We start from the raw sequence: 21416 nt of genomic DNA on the forward strand, positions 1-21416 counted from the left end.
CTTCTCCTGCTGTTTTACTTTTTGCTTCTATGTCTCCTGCTTCATTGCATCTAATAAAGCAGCTGTCTGAGGCCAATAAAACCATTTTCCCCTAAGTGAAACAAAATAACAGAATAGCCATGAGGATACTTCTTGTAGAAGAAACACTAAGTGTTTAGACTGAATCAATTTTTCCTCCCTGATTTAAAAATCACAGAAAAGAACTTAAGAGAAGAACGTGAAAAATATAATACAAGAACATATAGAAAAGGAAACCAAAATCACCTTTCATTTTACTATTCAAAGATTACTACAATAAATATTTGTAGTGTATCTTCCTAGTAGGACTAAATTCTAATTAGATGAGGTAGGATTGCTTCCTTTCTAAAAGATCTACTGAAGATAAAACTGTTTAGTTCTGTTTGAAAAATTAACTTTAAAGACAAGAACATAATTATGAATGCATACTTTATTCAAATATTAGCATTTTAAGTAAAATTTATTTTCTTCAGAATTAGAAAACATGAAAAGGTATATACAATGCCTTTGGTATTTTGAATTTTAGAACTGATGTCTGAGGGAGTTTTGTGTGTGAAAATAAATATTCATATACATTTTTAGTTGTTTAATGTTTGATTTATTACACTGCTTTCTATTAAACAAAACTTTAAAAACTGATTTTCTTGTGTATCTAAATCTGGGTTATAAATTTGGTTAGCTTATCTCCCATAACAAATAAAATGTTTATTTATAACTTGTATTTGGTTGATTCTTTTGGAAAACTTGGAATACCATAACATTTAGACAAAATATTTATAAATACAATGATTATAAAATATGTTAACCTTATATCACATCCAGTTAAAAACGTGCTGATAACATGGATTTAATATCTTAGTCAAGTCACAAGGGCTGGGTTTTCTTTCATCTGGATGGCTGGTGGTTCACATCGCGTGGTGGTCATAAGAAATACTATGAAGATCTCACATATCCTTTACTCGCTTTGTCTCAATGATGACATCTTGCATAAGTATCATACATTGTTAGAATCAGGAAACTGACATTGATATAATCCATGAAGCTTATTCAGATTTCACCAGTTTTACATGTACTTGTTTGCATGTATGTGCACAGATTCATGCCACTACCAGCACAGTCAGAATTAGGTTTTTAAAATACAAAATAGCAACATACAGCCAGGCATGGGGGTGTATGCCTGTAATCCCAGCTACTCGGGGAGCTGGGAAAGAGAATCACGTGAGCCCAGGAGTTCTAGGTTATAGTGAGCTATGATCATGCCACTGCACTCTAGCCTGAGTGACAGAGCAAGGTCCTGTCTCAAAAAAAGACCAAAACAAAACAAAAGACAACATGTAAGATACAAATTGATATATGGAGAACGGTCTCTCTCATGATAGACCCCAGCCATATATTCATACCTGCTTTCCAGAGGCAATGCCTATCATAATATTTCTTAAAAATACCTCTACAGGAAGACTTTCTAGCATAGTAATCTTTTTTTTTTTTTTTTGAGACGGAGTCTCACTGTTTCACCCAGGCTGGAGTGCAGAGACGCGATCTTGGCTTATTGCGACCTCTGCCTCCCGGGTTCAAACCATTCTCTGCCTCAGCTTCCCGAGTAGCTGCCACCATGCCCGAATAATTTTTTTTTTGTATTTTCAGTAGAGACGGGGTTTTACCATATTGGCCAGGCTGGTCTTGAACTCCTGAGCTCGTGATCCACCCGCCTCTACTTCCCAAAGTGCTGGGATTACAGTTGTGAGCCACGGCGTCCGGCCAGTAATCTTAACTATGATTTTAGATTGAAAGCAAAACGAGCACAATCTGTGTCTATGTATACTAATTTCCAATTTGCCAATAGAAATGTTAGACTCTAGCAAAAATTATTTTAACAGTTGTTATAAAAGTTTATATCTTAATGTTAAAAAATATCCTCAAACCTACTCCTAAATTGTACTTTAACTAGAGTGGAAATAAGTCAATCATCAACTGGATATGACATATTAAGGAATTCTTGTTAATGTTACCAGGTCTGATAATGACATAGAATAACGTATAAAAATAAAGAACAAAACATTTGATGAGAGAAATACATACCACGTTAAGAAATGTACATTTATGTACTTATGGGTAAAATGACATAATATCTGTGATTTTACTTAAAATTTTCTAGGAATTAATGTGTGTGTGGGTGAGTAAGTAAATGAAACGAGATTGGCAAAATATTGATAATTAATGCTGGGGCCTGGGCACATGGGGACTCATTATATTCTTCTATGTATGGATTAGTTTGGATATTTCCATAATGAAAAGGTTTTAAAGATTCAGTTAATTCCACTGCACAAAATTTTCTTTTAACTAAACATTTCATGCTTTTCGTAATCAATTTTAAAATACATAAAATTTTACCTAAAATGAAGTTGGACCCTTATCTAACACCAAATACAAAAAGTAACTTCAAATAGACCAAAGACCTAAATGTAAGAGCTAAAGTTAGAAAACTTTTAGAAGAAAATGGGAAAAGCTGCACGACAATGAATTTGGCAATGATTTGTTATATAGAACATCAAAGGCACAGGCAACAAAAGAAAACATAGACAAACTGGACTTCATCAGAATTAAAAACTTTTGTGCATCAAGAACCACTGTCAACAGAGTAAAAGGCAACCCAGAGAATGGAGAAAATATTTGTAAACTACACACATTATAAGGAATTAATATCCAGACTATATAGAGAACTCCAAAAAGACAAACACCACAATTCAAAACTGGGCAAAGAATATACACGGACATTGCTTCAAAGATGATATACAAATGGCCAATAAGCACTCGAAAAGATGCTCAACATCACTAGTCACTAGGGAAATATAAATCAAAACCATAATACAATACCACTTCACACCCATTATAATGCTATTATCAAAACAAACAAAAAACAAAAAACAGAAACCAAGAAAACCAGAAAAACAAATGTTGGGCAGGATGTGGAGAAACTGAAACCCTGTGCAATGCTGGTAGGAAGGTAAAATGGTGCATTCATTTAAATGCCACTGAAGTATACACGTAAAAATTGAAAAACTGGCAAATTCTATATTCTGTGTATTTTGCCTCCACACACACACAAAACCAATGGAGAAAAAGAAAATTAATCAAAATTAAAATTTCAGCTAAAGACGAGTAGAAAGCAATACAACTAATGACAATTTAGAAGATGGAGTTATAGCTACAATTGTTTTCAGTAAAAGAAATAATGCTTTATTCAGAATCATGAACAGTGTTATGATTAGCAAGTCTTTCTTATAAATGTAATAGTTAATAATTTTAAATTAGTTTTACTTTGTATGTTCTATGCCACGTTCACCAAGTACACTTATTATTAAATAAAATCATTTAAATATAATATCTCATTAATGTTTTGCAAATGAAGAAGAAATTTCTGGCAGACAAGCTCCTCAAAATTTTCACACTCTGTCCAAGTAGGGAAATGATACAATAACATTACTTATAATATTGTCAACAGAAAAAGAAATTACTTTGAGCAGATGCCAGTATTTTTTCTCAATGAGATTTCAAAGAACAAGAAAGCTAAACACAGTATCATCAAGAATTAAATGTGAGCATTCTGCCTACTTTCGGCAAGTGGCCTACATTCAAACTGTGGAGGTATGCTTATATGTTTAACGACTAAAGTAACATAACATAATACTTAACAGTGCCACTCGGGGGTTTTAGCTGTGAAAAAGCAGTGGATCCTAAGAACAGTGGGCACTGAAGTTGCCTGTCTCTACGTCAGGTTACAGCTCAAGCTGTGTATATGCTGCAGACGCCCAAGCTGAATTTAAGAGAATCCGCTCTAAAACATTACTTGCTATTTAGACAAATGCTTAAAGTTATTTCCTTTTAAACCTTAGGCAGATGGTGAAATATTCCCGCTGTGTTGTCTCACAATGCATAATAAAGCTTTTCACATATTTTCACATAGTTTAGAATGTTTACATATGTCTGGCATGCCTGTAATCCAGCATTTTGAGAGGTGGAAGCAGGAGAATCACTTAAGCCCAGGAGTTCAAAGTCAGCCTAGGTAACAAAAGGAGACCCCCATCTTTACAAAAAAAATAAGAAATTAGCTGGGTATGGTGATAGAAGACTGTGGTCCCAGCTACTCGGGAGTCTGAGATGAGAGGATTGCTTGAGCCTACGAGGTCGAGCGTGCACTGTCATGATCATGTCACTGCACTCCAGCCTGAGCAACAAAGCAAGAGCCTGTCTCAAAAAAAAAAAAAAAAAAAAAAAAAAAAAAAGGCCTGATGCACCAGTGTCATGGCTGATAAGATACTACCAGGGCACCCTCATTCTAGCATCAAGGCTGTGTGACAGCTCACCTCACCTTCTGACTAACCCAGTGCTTCTGTGCTAAGGGCCCCTTTAAATCTCTGCCTTCATTATTTGCTTGGCACAAAGGAATGATATATTTTAGATTTGGAAATGGAATTTTCTTCCCCAATCTTACTGTAGTCTAAGTACCCTTCACAGACCTTCTATTAACCCATAGCTTACTTAGCTTTAGTTCCTGGGTAAATCAAATCTGTGTTTTGCAAACTACGATGTTGTAAGTTCAATTGCTTCTGAATCTAGCAGAGCTCAGTGAAACTCTTTGCTTACAGACATGCTCATTTTTATTAATGTCACACATGGTATTCTCCATGTGTAAGACAGAATTTCTTTCTTCCTATTTACCAATCCCTTCAGATCCTTGTGAGGAACGAACAGAACAGCTTTAAAAAATTAAAAGTTTTTTTTCTTTCCCTTCACAAATAGACACATGCTTACTTACACGGCAAATTTAGAAAATCTACAATGCAAAAGAAGGTGGAAGGGCAAAGAGAAAAAGACACAGAAGGACTTCCTCTTCCAGCCGATCTGGACTTGCCCTCCCAGGATGACCAATGAGAAAACTGAAACTGGATAGAATATTTGAGAAAACTGTTTTCGGGGATTGGAACACAGGCAGAACAGGACTGTGATATTTGAGAACAGGAAAACACAGGAAGCAAATCTCACACAAACTTCTGTTTTCTGCCGAATGGCAGTTTCTTGACCACACAGAGAGAGGTAGAGACCTCCAAAAACGAGGCAATGTCACTGTCACTAAGCTGAGAGTCTTGCAGTGCTAACATGTTTGGAGTTTATAGAATAAGGTACAGGAGAAGAGGCAACTACATACAGATGAGGCCTCAAAAGTGTATGCAAAAGTTCTCTGCAGGTCTGGGGTCAAGGGCTGGGGGTAGTGCATACAGCAAGCAGGCTCCACAAGGCCTCTGCAGAGTGGCTGGCACTTCTGAGGGCTGACTGGAGATGCCAGAGATCACACAAATTTGGGACATAGCACAGTCGCAAGAATTTACCAAGTATACCTAGAACATGTGGCTGAGGCCCATGAGGATGAGACTTTCCTAGAGTAAGAGTCACTGTCTAAGTCTACAGGCAAAAACCTAATAAATAAGCACAAACTAAAAAAGGCCCAGGCTTGACAGGTGAAAAAGGGTGGTCAAATAATTTAACTAGGCATCAAGACATTTAACAGAAATAAAGGTTAAAATGTTATGAAAATGAAAGACTGAATTTATAAGGAAGACTTAACAATCCTAAATGTGTACACATGACAGCTTCAAAATACTTTAAGCAAAAACTGCTCAAGTAGACAGATCTAGAATTACAGCTGGAGGTTTTAACATAACTCTCAATACATTGTAGGATGAGTAAAAAATCAGTAAGGACACAGAAGATGTGCATAGTCACAAGCTCCACCAGTTGATCTAAGTGACATCTAAAGAACACTGAACCACCGGGCGCCACGGCTCACGTCCATAATCCCAGCACTTTGGGAGGCCGAGGCGGGCGGATCGCCTGAGGTCAGGAGTTTGAGACCAGCTTGGCCAACGTGGTGAAACCCCGCCTCTATTAAAAATATTAAAAAAAATTAGCCAGGCGTGGTGGCAGGTGCCTGTAATTCCAGCTCCTCTGGAGGCTGAAGCAGGAGAATCACTTGAAACTGGGAGGCGAAGGCTACAGTGAGCCGAGATCCTGCCACTGCACTCCAGCCTGCTGGGCAACAGAGCGCGACTTCATCTCCAAAAAAAAACAAAAAAACAAAAAAAGGCCTGAACCAACATCTGCAGAATACACATTCTTTTCAAGTGTACATGGAAATTCACTAAGAAAGTATGTTCTCCAACTATACTATAAATGAATTAGAAATCAGCAAAAATAACATACCTATAATATCTCTATGTAGTAGAAATTAAAAGCAATACACTTTTAAATAACTCAAGTGTCCATGAAAAGAAAAATCACAAGGAAAACTACATGATATTTTGAATGGAATGAAAATGAAAGCAAAATGTGTTGACTATAACTAAAACTAAAGTGGAATGAAGAGATCTAACTTCCTTCTTAAGAAGCAATAAAACAAGAGCAAAGTAAACTGAAAATAGTTAAAGGAAGGAAAAAAAAGACCGAAAATAAATGAAATAGAAAATGAAAAAAAGAGAAAATAAGTAATACTGAAAGAGGCTTGTCCAACCTGAGGGCTGCATGTGGCCCAGGCCAGCTTTGAATGCAGCCCAACACAAATTCATAAACTTTCTTGAAACATTATGAGATTTTTTTCTTTTTCTTTTTTTTGGCTTATCAGCTTATCGTTAATGTATTCTATGTGTGGCTTAAGACAGTTCTTCTCCTTCCATTGTGGTCCAGGGAAGCTAAAAGTTTGAATACCCCTGTACTAAAAGATCATCAATGATCTAAAATAAGTGATCTTATAAAGAATTGATAAACCTCCAGTTACACTGAGTGATCCAGGAAAAAATAGAAAAAACACAAATTACAAATATGAAGAGACTGCAATACAGATTAGATTGTACAGGCATTAAAAGGATATTAAAGGAATATTCTGAACAATTTTATGTCAATAAATCCAACAACGTGGATTAAAGGAAATTTTCCTAAAAGACACAAATTACTAAAACTGACAACAGAAAAATCTGAAAATATCTCTTAAAAAACCTTAATTCTCCCACAAAGAACTGAAACCAAACCAAACAGAACCCTCTAGGTTCAGATGACTTCACTGGTAAATCCTATCAAACATGTAAAGAAGAAATCATACCCATCTTACACAGCTATTTCCAAAAACAGGGAAGGAGACAGCACTTCCCATCTAATTTTATGACACCCAATATCACCTTGACACCAAAATCAAATAAAGACATTACAAGAAAAGGATACAAAAGTCCAATATCTCCCATCAACACCAATATAGAAATCTTAAAAAAAAAAAAAAAAAACCTAGAAATGAAATCTAGCAATATCCCAAAGGACAACGCACCACAACCAAGTGGGGTTTATCTCAGGCATGTAAAGTTAGTTTAAAAGTTGAAAATGAAACCAATGTAATTCATAGGCAGAATGAAGAAAGTTGTATAATCGTCTCAACAGATACAGAAAGAGGCATTTGACAGCATTAAACATCGTTATGATAAAAACTCCCAAGAAACAATGTTTAAAAGGGATGTCCTCATCTTGATAAAGGTTTTCTCTGTAGATCCTACAGACATCATACCATATGGTGGACTACTGAAAGCTTTCTGCCTAAACCTGGAAACAATGCATTTATGCCCATTCTCGCGACTTCTGTTCAACACTATGGAAGTCCTGGACAGAATAATAAACCAATAAAAAGCACGACAAGACATAAGGATTAGAAAGAAGAAGTAAAACGATAGTCACAGGAAACAATTGCAAATTTCTTAGTTTTCTATATAAACAAACCACTAGAAGTAATAAGTGAAACAGACTTATGAGACTACAAAATCACTATAAAAAAATAAATTGTAGATCTACGTACTAACAGCAAAAAACTGGAAAATCAAATTCAAAACTTCTATTGACAGTAGTGTAAAATTATAAAATACTTAAGAATAAATTTTTAAACAGGCATGCAAGACCGCTACATTGAAAATTATGAAATATTGAGGCCCAATATTAAGTTGTTGATTCTCCCTCAAATGATCTGGACTCAATACAATTCTCTGAGAAAATCCAACAGACTTCACTGTAGAAATTAATAAACTAATAGTAAGTACAAAGTTGGAGGTCTCACACTACCTGATCTCAAGACTTCATGAAATTATAGCAATCAAGAGAACTATACCAACAGAAATACAGACAATCGATAGAACAGAGTTCAGAAATAGACCAATACATAGAAAGTTAATTGATTTTTTATGAAGATACGAAACTAGATTAATGGAAAAAGGAAACACAAATGGTGCTGGCATAAATGGTTATCAAGATGTTAAAAAAAAAAAGTAAATCTTGAAACCAAACTCACACCATGCCAAAAATTAATTTGAGATTAATGACAGATTTAATGTGAAAACTAAAACTATGATTCCTCTAAAAGACAATGTACGATATTTTCCTGACTTTGGGGTAAGCAAAGATCTCTTAGATCAGAGATAAGGCAGTAACCATAAAGGAAAAAAAAATAAACTAAGCTTTATAAAAATTAAAAGCTTCTGACCATCCTGGCTAACATGGTGAAACCCCGTCGCTATTAAATACACAAAAAATTAGCTGGGCGTGGTGGCAGGTGCCTGTAGTCCCAGCTACTTGGGAGGCTGAGGCAGGAGAATGGCGTGAACCTGGGAGGTGGAGCTTGCAGTGAACCGAGATCGCGCCACTGGCCTCCAGCCTGGGCGACAGAGCGAGATTCCATCTAAAAAAAAAAAAAAAAAAAAAGCTGTCCATCCGAAAACCACCATTAAGAAACTGAAAAGGTAAAACTCAGACTGGGAGAAAAGACTGATAACACCATCGACTCTTGGCAAGGATGTAACTGGAACACTAATTCATTCTTGGTGGGAGGGTAAAATGGCACAACCACTTTAGAAAATTTTTGGCAGTTTCTTACTTAGTTAAACATTCACCTATCCTTTGACACAGCAATTCCACATCTACATATCTACCCTAGATATTTATCCTAATTTTAGTATTGTTGATTTGCCATTTCAAAAGCAATGATTCTTCCAGAACATTAGCTTTATACCATTCCATATTTTATATATTTTTTAAGCTACCATAATTTATGAAGATTCAAAATGCAACTTGCCAAGTTTTAAAAGAGAAAAAAAAAGTATGGAAACAACTAAATGGAAAATAGGCTGGTTAAGTGTGTTTTTGTCAGTTTATTTCTAGTATCATTTACAGGCTACTCTGACATTGTATTTAAAATTTTCATTCATTTCAGAGTTCACAAAATAATGATTTTTCCTGTGAAGATACTTCGTTTAAGAGACAACTGATTTCTATAACTAAAATGTATACATGTTCAAAGAAAAGAACTTGTAAAATATATTTGGTTGAATAACATTTACATTAAACCTTTAAAATTATGTATCAGAATCTCTGGCTACTAAGCAGTCTAATGGTGCCTACTAAGTCAGAGAGTTGTAATTCTTCTCTCCTGTGCTCTGTTCTGACAATGAAGTAAAGGCATCAGTAGCATCTACTGTGCTAAAGAATAAATGGAATTTACAACTGTAGGTAATATTTAAGCACTTTAAGACAAATATGAATACATCATAAATTTCCAACTAGGAAAATATTTTCAACGAGATCTCAAGAAATGTTAACTTTTTTCAGAATACAGCACTGAAAACTCACTCACCAACATCATCAAGCTGGGTTTCTTCATATTCTTCTCTTTTTCTCTTCTTACCTTTGCTCTTTTTCTTCTTACTACAGGACATAATTTATATAGATGAGTTTAGGTATATTGATTTGTGTGATAAATAATTATCGTAAGATTGAGACTTGGAAGTCTTTTAAGCTGTTTCATTTATAAATTATTTATTTGGGAAGACTTACATTGCTATGCCCTCTTAAATACAGTACTGAGAATTTGCTTCAGGCTTTGTACATATTATGTTAAAGTTCAAAGCAGATTGTAGAGCCACACTGCCAGATTTTAAATCCTGATTCTGTCACTTCTTAGCTCTGCGATTTTTGGAAAAGGTACTGAATCTCTCTGTGGGTCAGTTTCCCCACTTAAAAGATTAGGATAATAACTTAACTCTCAAGGCTATTGTGAGAATTAAGAGGTAATATGCATCTTCACACATTGCTGGAGGAAATTTAAAATGGTGCAGCTTCTACAGGAAACAGTTTGTGGTTCCTCAAAAAGTTAAAGAGTTACCATATGACCCAGCAATTTTACTCCTAAGTATGTATACCCAAGGGAAATGAAAACATACACACACAAAAATATTACGTAAGAATATTCATATTAGCATTAGTCACAACAGTCAAAAAGGGGAAACAACCTAAATGTTCATCAACTGATGAATGGATGAACAAAATGATACATCCATACAATGGAATACTACACAGCCATAAAAAGGAACAAGTGTCACAACAATGATGGACCTCAAGAACGTTATAAGTGAAAAAAGCCATACACAAAAGGCCACATGTTGCATGATTTCTTAGGAAATATTCAGAATAGGCAATTTCACAAAGATAGCAGACTAGTGGTTGCCAAGGACTAGGAGAGGGAGAGGATGGGATGTGACTGCTTTAATGGGTAGGAAGAGATTTCCTTCTGAGATGACGAAAATGCTGAGCAACTAGACAGTGCTGAACCTCTTGAATATATACTAAAATCCACTGACTGTACAAAAGGGTGAATTTTATAATTATGAATTACATCGCAATAAAAAAATAAAAAAACAAGAGCGATTTGAAAAAAGTTAATGTGCAAAGTGCCTACAACAATTTCTTGGCACATTGAAAGTGCTACATAAGCATTAATTATGATCATTACGATAATCTTAAGACACTCTTGTCTGCATTTTCATCATAAAGTTTTCAGAAAATAACTCACCACTCCTCACAGGAAATTCACAGAGTAAAAATCTCACATTCATTCAGGATATACCTGCGACTTATTCTGGCATCTTCGTGAGCCCAGACTCCTCAAGAGGGTTCTCAAGGGCAGTAGCTTCAGCTCACTCCTTGATACTTTCTTTCCATCTCACCTAACAATATCAAAACCTCTGTTTATCACGGAGACCAGGAGGAAATGCTCAATATTTCTATGTACAGAAAACCTCGGGCAAATCTGCCAGATAAAAAAGAAGCGGTGATATGAGTTCACAGGTATTTTTCTCCTAAAGAGCTAATAAATTACCACTACGACTTCCTCCTGACATTTGGCTCAATTTATTTACTGCATATATGTTCTCTCATTTAATCCTCACAGTCTTCTAAAGGTATAAAAAATGGTCTGAAAGTATAAATGTGTAAACGGAGGTTCAAAGATATTTGATCTCTTAATGAGTACATGGAAGTTCAGACATATTAACCAATTTGCCAAAAATTACAAAATTAGCAAATGACAGAGTGTAGTTTCGAGCCCACATCACAATCAAAGCCCATATACACCTCAACCACTGTGTGATTCATCCTGGTTTCACTCTACATATTAGCTTAGAAAAAATTAATCAATAATTTTTCCAGGAAGAGACAATGGAGAAAAGAATAATCCCTAACAAAGGAAGTTAGTATCATGAACTACGAGATCAGACTAACGCAGACCACCAGGCAGAGGCCTGGAGAGATGCCTCGGGGGACCCAAACTCGTGGGTACGGGGCCAAGGGTCACCCGCCCTTCTATCCTGTTTCCAGGGTCGTACGCGCGGGAGGCTGCTCCTCTCTGCACAGGCTCGGGAAACCGCGGTCCGGCCTCCGTCCTGCCTGGACAGTGGCCAGGGCGAAGCCTGTGAGGCCACAAAACCGGGTCTCTGCGCCACGACTTCTACCGGATTCGCGGGGGTGGAGTGCATCCGAAAAGAACTGAGGAGGCTCCCGCCGGAGCTGCAGGGCCCACCTCTTCGCCTTGGTTCCCTTGAGCACAAGCTTGGTAGACTTCACGTAAGAGTACTCTGCCATGGCTCCGGGGACTCCTGCGCTGAGAGGCTGAAGCCGGCTCAGGACGAGTATATGACCCAGAGCAGCACGAGGGCGGGGAGGAACAGAAGTGCAGGCGAAGTAAACACTCCCTGACAGCGTACGTCTGTCCAGAACCCACATTCGTCTTGATTCAAAACCTGAATGGCTGAGATTTCCACATCCGCGTTTCTGCCGGAGAGCTACGGCGGCCGCAGAGGGCCGAAAGGTGTCCGCACACAGCTGCTCCCTGGCTCTCTCTCGAGGAGCCCCTGAGGATTGGCGCCTCCCCGAGGGGAGGAAAGCCCGCCGGAGGCGCTGGTGCTGGCTGTGGCGGGGCTGCCGGGCGCGCTGTGGAACCGCCTCCCGCTAGAGCTGCAGGTTGGCTACAGTCCCCGCGGGGGCGGGAAGCGGCTCAGGCTGCCCTCGCTGGCCTGTGGCGGTGCGGCTGGAAGCGCGGGCCACTGGTGCGCGGGTCACTCGGGGCTGTGCCTCGCGCGAATGTTTGTGCAGGAAACAAACAGGAAATACCCTAAAATAGAATGAAGCGCCATGTTGAGGGCCCCGGACGTCGCGAGTGCTGTGGGAATGTGGGCTGAGGTGGAGAGTTATGGTGGCGCGTGTTACAGGTTCAGGGGTCAGGAAGAAGCCTAATCGTGGAGGTGGCATCTGAGGAGGGTCTTGAACGCTGGGCAGGCTTTTGCCCGATACAGATGGAGGAAGCTAGTTCTGCCTGATGGAGGAGACAGGGCAGAGGCGTGGAGGGAGCCGTGCAGCGCTGGTGTGAGGAGCCGCGAGCAGGCCAGGCCTGTAAAGCAGAGTGATAGGAACCAGGATAGATAAGGCAAGTCGGGGTCCTGTGGTCGCTGAAGAATTTGAATGAAATCAGTAAACAGGTGAGAGGGATCCATCGCAAGAGCATGGGATGTAACGAGGAGTAGTCCACAGTGATTCCTCTGCACAGGTGGGTATTATTCATCGTGTATGTGACACCAAAACGGTGGTTATTATTGATAGCATATGTGACACCAAAACCACCCCACTCAAGCTGTGGCTCTTTACCTAAAGTAGAAAACAGAGACCAGTTGGGTTCCAAGCATCCACGAAGATCTTATTAAATTCGTGATCCCTGGTGGCACCATGGAGTCAGGATTGGCTCATCTCAAACCTGACTCAGAAACAAAACCATCTCAATGTGCAGAGATGAGAGGCCTTACCCGCTATCATAACGTATTTTCTGGTGTTTCAACAGTGCTGCGCTTCCTAATCCCCATTCCACGGCAATCCACATGCCATGATGCCCAGAGGCATTAACAAAGGAGACACACAGGGGCTCCTCACGTTTGCTTTCCATGGTTTTGATGAAAATCTGTTTCGTCATCTCATACAATTTGGTTAGTAATAGTATCATTTAGGTTTGAAGAATTAAATGGCACAAATTATATAGGGTGCTTATTATAACCTACAAGGAAAATGACTAGGATATGTTAGCTATGCTCATCACCAACATCGTTATATGATGGTAATAATCAGATAGTCAAGAAGGCCGACACCAAGAAAATGGTTACATGCTCTGAGGGAATGAATGTGGAGAGATCAGAAGGTCAAGAACAAAGCCGTGCAACATTTCTGCAGTAAAGGGATAGAGAAAAGAAAGGCTATAAAAGAAGGAATGAAACAGAGTTAGAGTAAAATTATAAAATCAAAGCTAAGGAGAATTTCCAGAAAGGGTAATATCATTTAATATCATAGAAATTTAGGAGCACAAGATGGAAAAAGGCCTCTGGGTAACTGACATTGAGGTAGTCTTTAGGGAAGCTCCATTTCCAACAGAGAAGTAGACAGAAAGTCAGCTTGAAACGGGGACTAGGTGAAGAAGCTGTTGGCTGGTCGCATGGGGAAATAAATAAGGGATGACATATGCCATATTTCTGTATTTCTTTCTTTCTTGCCCAGCCTCTATATATGCCTAGAGTTTGGCGAAAACATACAAAAAATAAAAATGAAACCAATTTCGTTTGTAGACTCAAATACAATGATATGTGTTAGAATCAAGATAAATTCATGCCTCTCCCTTCTATTGTCACCATCAGTTTTGAAATTAAACATCAGCTTTTCTTCTTCATTAAAATCATTTTCAACTCCTCCCAGGTGTTGGTGGTTTGGGGGAGTTACATAAGCTGTCAGGTCTTGACGAGTAGAGGAGGGAACAAACACTTTCAGCAAAGGCAGAATTATGAAATTCTGCTCATATTTTTCTCAGTAACTTTCCTATGTTTGTGAGGTTATTCAGTCATAAAATCCTAGTGAAATTTTTTTCAAGCTTGACTAATCGTAGTCACTGTGGACGTTTGTTTAAAATATGTATTCCCAGGCCTCTAAACTACTGATTCTGATTCAGGAGATCACGGGTGGGACTCAGAATACATGTGTTTGACAAGTATCACAAGTGGGTCTTATGGCCAGGCAAATTTGGGAATCTAACCAGGAATTTATGTTTTTATGACTGGCAGCTAGAAAAGATTCCTAGAGTCTTTGCTTTTTGAAAATAAAACATTTCTTTTTTAAAAGGAAAATTGTATGACTAGATACAACATTTATACATGTGGCACATGTACTATACTGTGTACTTTTGTCATATTTACAGTTAAAGATGTGTAAGAACACTCTGAGAAAAATTATATATTAAATGCAAAGACGGGTAAGTCAGGGTGGGCGAGAAATGGGAAGGGTGTGCTTATTGTTGCTAAAAGGTAGAAAAGCCAGAATGATAGCCATCTAAGGTTGCAAATAGCATATTGTAAGTTGAGGGAGCTTCATAATCATGTCTGAAAGCTTCTTTGATATACTGAGTTGAAAATAGTGGCTTTGGACAAGATTTGAGGGACAAACCAACTATGCTTTAAAGTGTTTATTTAAAAGACTTTAATTAAAGGAAAGTCTTTGCATTTACTTGAGCTAATTTAACTTCAGGACTTGAACAAATTTCTAGCCCTTAACCTCTTAAAAATTGTCTTTCATTTCAAATGAAAGTTTAAGGTGGCCTTTATGTTCGATAGGTATACATGTGCGAAGACTTAACAGCAAGGTACTGTACATTTCTAAATGTTTACTTCTTAATTTTGCTGGAAGAAATATACACTCAATTGATTATTTTTAAAGCAAAGTAAAACAATTTGTTTTGACAAGCAACACTGTATTTTCCCAGTTTTCTGATGGCATAGATTAGGCTTAACATCACTAATCATCAGAGAAATGCAAATGAAAACCAAAACGAGATACCATCCTACACCAGTCAGAATAGCTACTATTAAAAAATCGAAAAACAACAGATCTTGGGAGGCTGTGGAGAAAAGGGAACATTTACACATAATTGGTGTGAATGTAAATTCATTCAGCCACTGTTGAAAGCAGTTTGGAAATTTCTCAAAGAATTTAAAATAGAATTACTATTCAAGCCAACAATTGAATGACTGGTATATGACCCAAAGAAAATCAGTTATTCTACCAAAAAGACACATGCACTTGCATGTTCATCGCAGCACTATTCACAATAGCAAAGACATGGAGTCAGACCAGGTGCCCATCAACAGTGGATTGCATCAATAAAATGTGGGACATCTACACTGTATTATTAGGCCGTTCTTGCATTGCTATGAAGAAATAACTGAGGCTGGGTAATTTATAAGGAAAAGAGATTTAATGGGCTTATAGCTCTGCAGTCTGTACAGGAAGCATGGTGACGGCATCTGCATGGTGCCTGTGGAGTCTCCAGGGAGGTTTTACTCATGATGGAAGGTGAAGAGGGAGTAGGCACATCACATGGCCAGAGCAGGAGCAAGAGAGAATGGTATTGGGGGTATATACCACACACCCTTACACAACCAGATCTTGAAAGAATTCACTATCACAAAGACGGCATCAGGCCATGAGAGATCCACCCCCATGACACAAGCACCTCCTTCCAGGCCCCACCTCCAATACTGAGGATCACATTTCACTATGAGATTTATAGGGGCCAACTTCCAAACCATTTCACACACCATGGAATACTATGCCACCATAAAAATAATAAAATCATGTCCTTTGAAGCAACATGGATGTAGCTGAAGGCCATTATCCTAAACGAATTAATGCCAGAATACAAAATGAAATACCACATGATCTCACTTATAAGTGGGAGCTAAACACTGGGTACTCATGGACATAAAGATGGAAAGAATAAACACCGGGACTACTAGAGGGGAGAAGGAGGAAGGCAATGTTTGACAAGGTAACTATTGGGTACTATGCTCATGTATTAATCTGTTCTCACACTGCTATATAGAACTACGCGAGACTGGGTATTTTATAAAGAAAAGAGGTTTAACTGACTCACAGTTCCACAGGCTGTACAGGAAGCATGGCTGGGAGGCTTCAGGAAACTTATAATCATGGCAGAAGTTGAAGGGGGAAGCAAGACACGTTCTACCATGGCGGCAGGAGAGCAAGTGAGCCAGGGTGGATGTGCCATATGTTTAAACCATCAGATCTCATGAGAACTCACTTACCATCTAAAAACAGCAAGGGGGAAATCTGCCCTCATGAGCTAATCACCTCCCACCAGGTCATTCCCCCTACATTAGGAATTACAATTCAACATGAGATTTGGGTGGGGACACAGAGTCAAACCATACCAAATCAGCATCTGGATGATGGGATCATTCATACCCGAAAACTCAGCATTATGAGATATACCCATGCAACAAACTGGCACATGTACCCCTGAATGTAAAATACAAGTTAAAATTATTTTCAAAATAAATTAATGAATGAATAAATATGATTAAATTAAATTAAAATATTGAAAAAAAAAATTTGAGAGTGATTTTAGCTTGACAGTTATGTAAGTTATGTAAATGGAAACAGTGAGTTCTGTAGGGTTCGGATCAATTGCACTATCTGTACTAAGTTGATGTCCAGTTGTTTGGATGAAAAGAAAACAGGAGAAACATATAATTCTAACGGGAAAAAAATGGACAAGTTTTTGTCATAGCAAAAAGAAGAATTGAGGAAATAGGCCTGAGGTTATAGTGATTGATAGATATTAATAGACGACTAAGTCAAAAGCCACTGGTTGCAGAAAATATTGATTAATTTTGTTTTATTCCAGTCAGACAAAAAAATACTATAACCTGCCTCTAGAGAAATCCCTTTTAGCCCTGTAATTATCTTTATTCCAAGCACCATTCCATTCATTCAGTAGTGTATAGGGTGATAAATAAGTGAATTATTCACAGAATTAAGACAGAAGTTTTGAGTATTTCAGGATATTAATAGTATAGTCAATGAACTAAAATAAAATTTGACTAGAGGTGTGATCACCATGAATGCCATGTTGGTATCTTGTTAGATTTGGCAACCTAAAGTTGACAAATTTATTAATAAAATAAACATTCCTTGATGATTAATTTACATTTAGTAGACACGCTCTTTCTTCTTCCTTTCCTTTCTTATTCATTCATTCATTCATTCCTACAGAGCAGTGACTTTCATTCTAAGATTCCCAGAATCCTAAGGAATTCTTGAATGTCATCATAGGGAGCCAGGTGTGAGGATTCCAAAAAGTTGTATTTAATACTTGAAAAATCTCGAAAAGTTATATATTTACACCAGAAAATGCTATACAGATTTTAAGTTATATATATATATATATATATATATATATGGTTGAATACTTTTTATTTCTATCCAGAACTGAGTCATTAGGGTTAATAATGTTGATTATTTCATACTGACCTAATGGGTAGCCTTTATATATCATTGATTACTTATTAGTAAAATAAGAACCCCCCAAAATTACAAAGTAAACATATTTTGTGGGTTTCTCTTAAGGCTTTTGAAACGTAAAATCAGAGGAGAGGATTAAAAGTAATCCTTTATTGTTAAAAAGGCAGGAAACTACTAACTTAGAAATTTGTATGAAAACAGCAAGATATATACATGGCCCTCAGACCAGCTGCCTGTTTTAATAAAATTTTATTGCAGCACATCCGTGGATCTATGGTGTTTCCTGCTACAATGGTAGAGTTGAATGTTTGCTATAGACACCGTATGGTTTGCAAAGCCTAAAATATTTATTATCTGGTCTTTATAGAAAAAGTGAACCCAGTTTTAGAACATTCGCTTTACAAATTAAGATACAGTGGATGCTGCCTTAACTGACCTCCACTTAACTGATTTGCAATCAGCACTTTCTGGCACCCCTGTACAACCTATTGACTGATGTCCACTGCAAACTGAAAGTGTTTGAGCTACTTTTAATGCCTGTACATTTCTCCTTCCATCGCAGAAATTGTATAGTTTCTAAGAAGAAGCTGTGTAAATTCCTAAATATGTTTAAGCCATTTGTTCTTGCTCTTGTAGTTATGCAATTTAATTAAATATTATGTTGAGAGGCTGAGACGGGTGCATCACTAGGTCACGAGATCGAGACCATCCTGGCTAACGCGGTGAAACCCCGTCTCTACTGAAAATACAAAAAAATTAGCTGTGCGTGGTGGCGGGTGCCTGTACTCCCAGCTACTGGGGAGGCTGAGGCGGGAGAATGGCATGAACCCGGGAGGCGGAGCTGGCAGTGAGCAGAGATCGCACCACTGCACTCCAGCCTGGGTGACAGAGCGAGACTCCGTCTCAAAATAAATAAATAAATAAATAAATAAATGGATAAATAAATATTATGTAAACTGAGAAAATGAGTACAACAAGAGTAGTATTGTTGTTTCTCTGAGAAATAAACTAAATGTGTTGGAAAAATGAAAAACTCAAACAGTTTCTGTCAGCTTAACTGTTGGCAAGACAACTAGAAACAAATGGGAAAAATAGTATAATCTAGGATTTCAGATTGTTTACCCCAGTTGTCTTCACAGAAAGTGAACAAGAAATCAATGACAACATATCATTGGCATAGTTTCCAAAAGAAACTCCACTCTGAATCCGTGCAAGGCTTTGACCTTGTCATCAAAATTCTGGCAAATTTATTTACACATGTCTTTTAAATTAAAGTTAAGTTTTAAGGACTTACATCTAATACTTCTTATGATTCCTCCATCTATCTTAAATTTGTGATTAATCTGTTTATTACTGGTCCAAATCTGATTGAATAAGGGGGTTTCTACCGTTTTTGCTAACCAAAAGTTTACTTTGATGGAGATGGAATTATAAATACAATAATTCAAGTTTAAAAATTAGAATGGTAATGGTTCGTATAATTTAGTATGCCTAAAAATCACTTGAAAAGCTTACTAACAATGTAATTTCTTTTACCTTAGGCCTGAGATTTTGATTCAATAGGTCTAGCATGGGGCATAGGAATCTGTATTTTTAGGAATGATAAAGGAAAATTGCTTAAAATAGAGTAAATTATGACTTACAAATATAAAATGAACACTTGTCTAAGATTTTGGGTTAACTCATTTATTTAATGACAGAGCCAGTAAGATGTTATACTGAATTTTATGGAAAATTAAAAGAGCCACACATATCTAGGCACTAAGGAACACTGAAATAAATTCGCTTGATAGGTTCAAAACTGACTTCTTGATGGAAGGTGGAAAAAGGAAAATCAATTATACTTCCATCAAAATCAATCATTTGCCTGTCTATAGACAAGAATATTTGCATTACTATCAGTAATCTACAACTAACAGAATTGCAAATAACAAGGAAAACAAAAGGCACAGAGACCCCATAGAAATAGATAACCCAGTTATTCTAGACAAGGCTGAGATTTCCAATAAAGACACTCAGTGGTAATTTTTTTGGTCCATCTTAAAATCATTCCATGTTCTCCTGAAACAAATTGCTTAAGCAATTCAAATACAATGAATGTGGTCAGTGGGTCACACCTGGAGAAATCATTTTCTAACCTATAATAAAGACTGTTGAATTACTCCCTTTACTGAAAATAATAAAATATTACCACATAAATTCGTATTATGATAATGGCCCACTATGAATGCTTTGGTGTTCTTAATTTTCTTAAGATTTATTAATATTTCTGAAGTAACTACTAAATGCCAAGCAATATATTTTCTAATTTAATCTTTCATTGACTTTTACTTTCACTTTAATTGAGCTACTCACTTTCATGGCTATAAACTTAACTTTTCGATAACTTAAAAATTGATTTCTAATGTTATAAACTTTAATGTTCCACTCTGTTACCTGCTCTTTCAGACTCCCTCTTCCTTACTGCCAACTCACCTTCTTCTCTGTCTCTTCCAGTGCCCCAGTATTTTGACTCTTCCATTTTCTTTTTTCTTTTCTTTTATTAAGTGGATAAATGATAATTTCACATGTTGATGGGGTACAGTGTGGTATTTTGATACATGACACATCGTTAAAAACCTCTCCTCCCTATCTTTCCCAGTCTGGTAACCACTCTTCTACTCTCTATTAGATCAGTGTTTTTAGATTTCACATATGAATCAGATCATGTGATATTTGTCTTTCCGTGGTTAGCTTATTTCACTTACAACAATGTCCTCTACGCTCATTCATGTTGTCACAAGTGACACGATTTTACCGTTTTTTTATGGCCAAATGTGCATATGATATAGTTTGAATATTTGTCCTGACCCATATCTCATGTTATATTGTAATCCCCACTGTTAGAGATGGGGCTTTGTAGGGGGTATTTGGGTCATGGAGGTGGATCCCTCATGGCTTGATGCTATCCTCATGATAGTGAATGAGTTCTCAATCTTCCTGACTAGTCAAGCAGATGTTGGCACTATGCTCCCTGTACAGCCCATGGAACCAATTAAGTATCTTTTCTTATAATTTATCCAATCTCAGGTATTTCTTTATAGCAATGAAAGAATGGCCAAATACAGCATATATGCCACATTTTCTTCATTCATTCATTGATGGACACTTAGGTTGATTCTAGGCTATTGCTAATAGTGCTGTAATAAACATGAGAGTCCAGAAATGTCTTTGACATACTGATTTAATATTCTTTGAATATATACCCAGTGGTGGGATTGCTGGATTATGTGGTAAGTCTATTTTTAATGTTTTTGGAAGTTATATTGTTTTCCATAACAATTGCTCCAATTTACATTTACACCAACAGTGTTTGAACATTCCCCTTTCTTCACATCCTTGCCAGCATTTGTTATTTTTTGACTTTTTCATAAAAAGTATTCTAAACAGGGTGAGATGGTATCTCACTGTGGGTTTGACTTGCATTTCTCTCATTATTAGTGATGGTGAACATTTTTTCATATAACTGTTGGTGATTTTTTTGTCTTATTTGAAGAAATGTCTATTCAGCTCTCTTGAGTATTTTCTAATCCAATTATTTATATTTTTGCAATTGAGTTGTTTGAGTTTTCTATAAATTTGGGATATTTAGCCCTTAT

At 37.2% G+C, this 21416-nt stretch overlaps 1 protein-coding gene across 1 annotated transcript; it reads right to left on the minus strand.

Annotated features, from left to right (window-relative positions):
• Nucleotides 1-4: 4 nt before the first annotated feature.
• Nucleotides 5-13390, minus strand: LOC103889760 (uncharacterized). Its single transcript, XM_063720950.1, has 5 exons — nt 13227-13390; nt 12400-12541; nt 11951-12360; nt 9731-9801; nt 5-91 (listed from the first exon to the last, which is right to left on the minus strand). The coding sequence occupies exons 1-5, from the start codon at nt 13388-13390 to the stop codon at nt 51-53; spliced, it is 828 nt and encodes a 275-aa protein (XP_063577020.1). The 3' UTR covers nt 5-50.
• Between the last annotated feature and the right edge of the window lie 8026 nt (nt 13391-21416).

Source organism: Pongo abelii, chromosome 22, assembly GCF_028885655.2.
Source record: "Pongo abelii isolate AG06213 chromosome 22, NHGRI_mPonAbe1-v2.0_pri, whole genome shotgun sequence".
Taxonomy (NCBI): Eukaryota; Metazoa; Chordata; class Mammalia; order Primates; family Hominidae; genus Pongo; species Pongo abelii.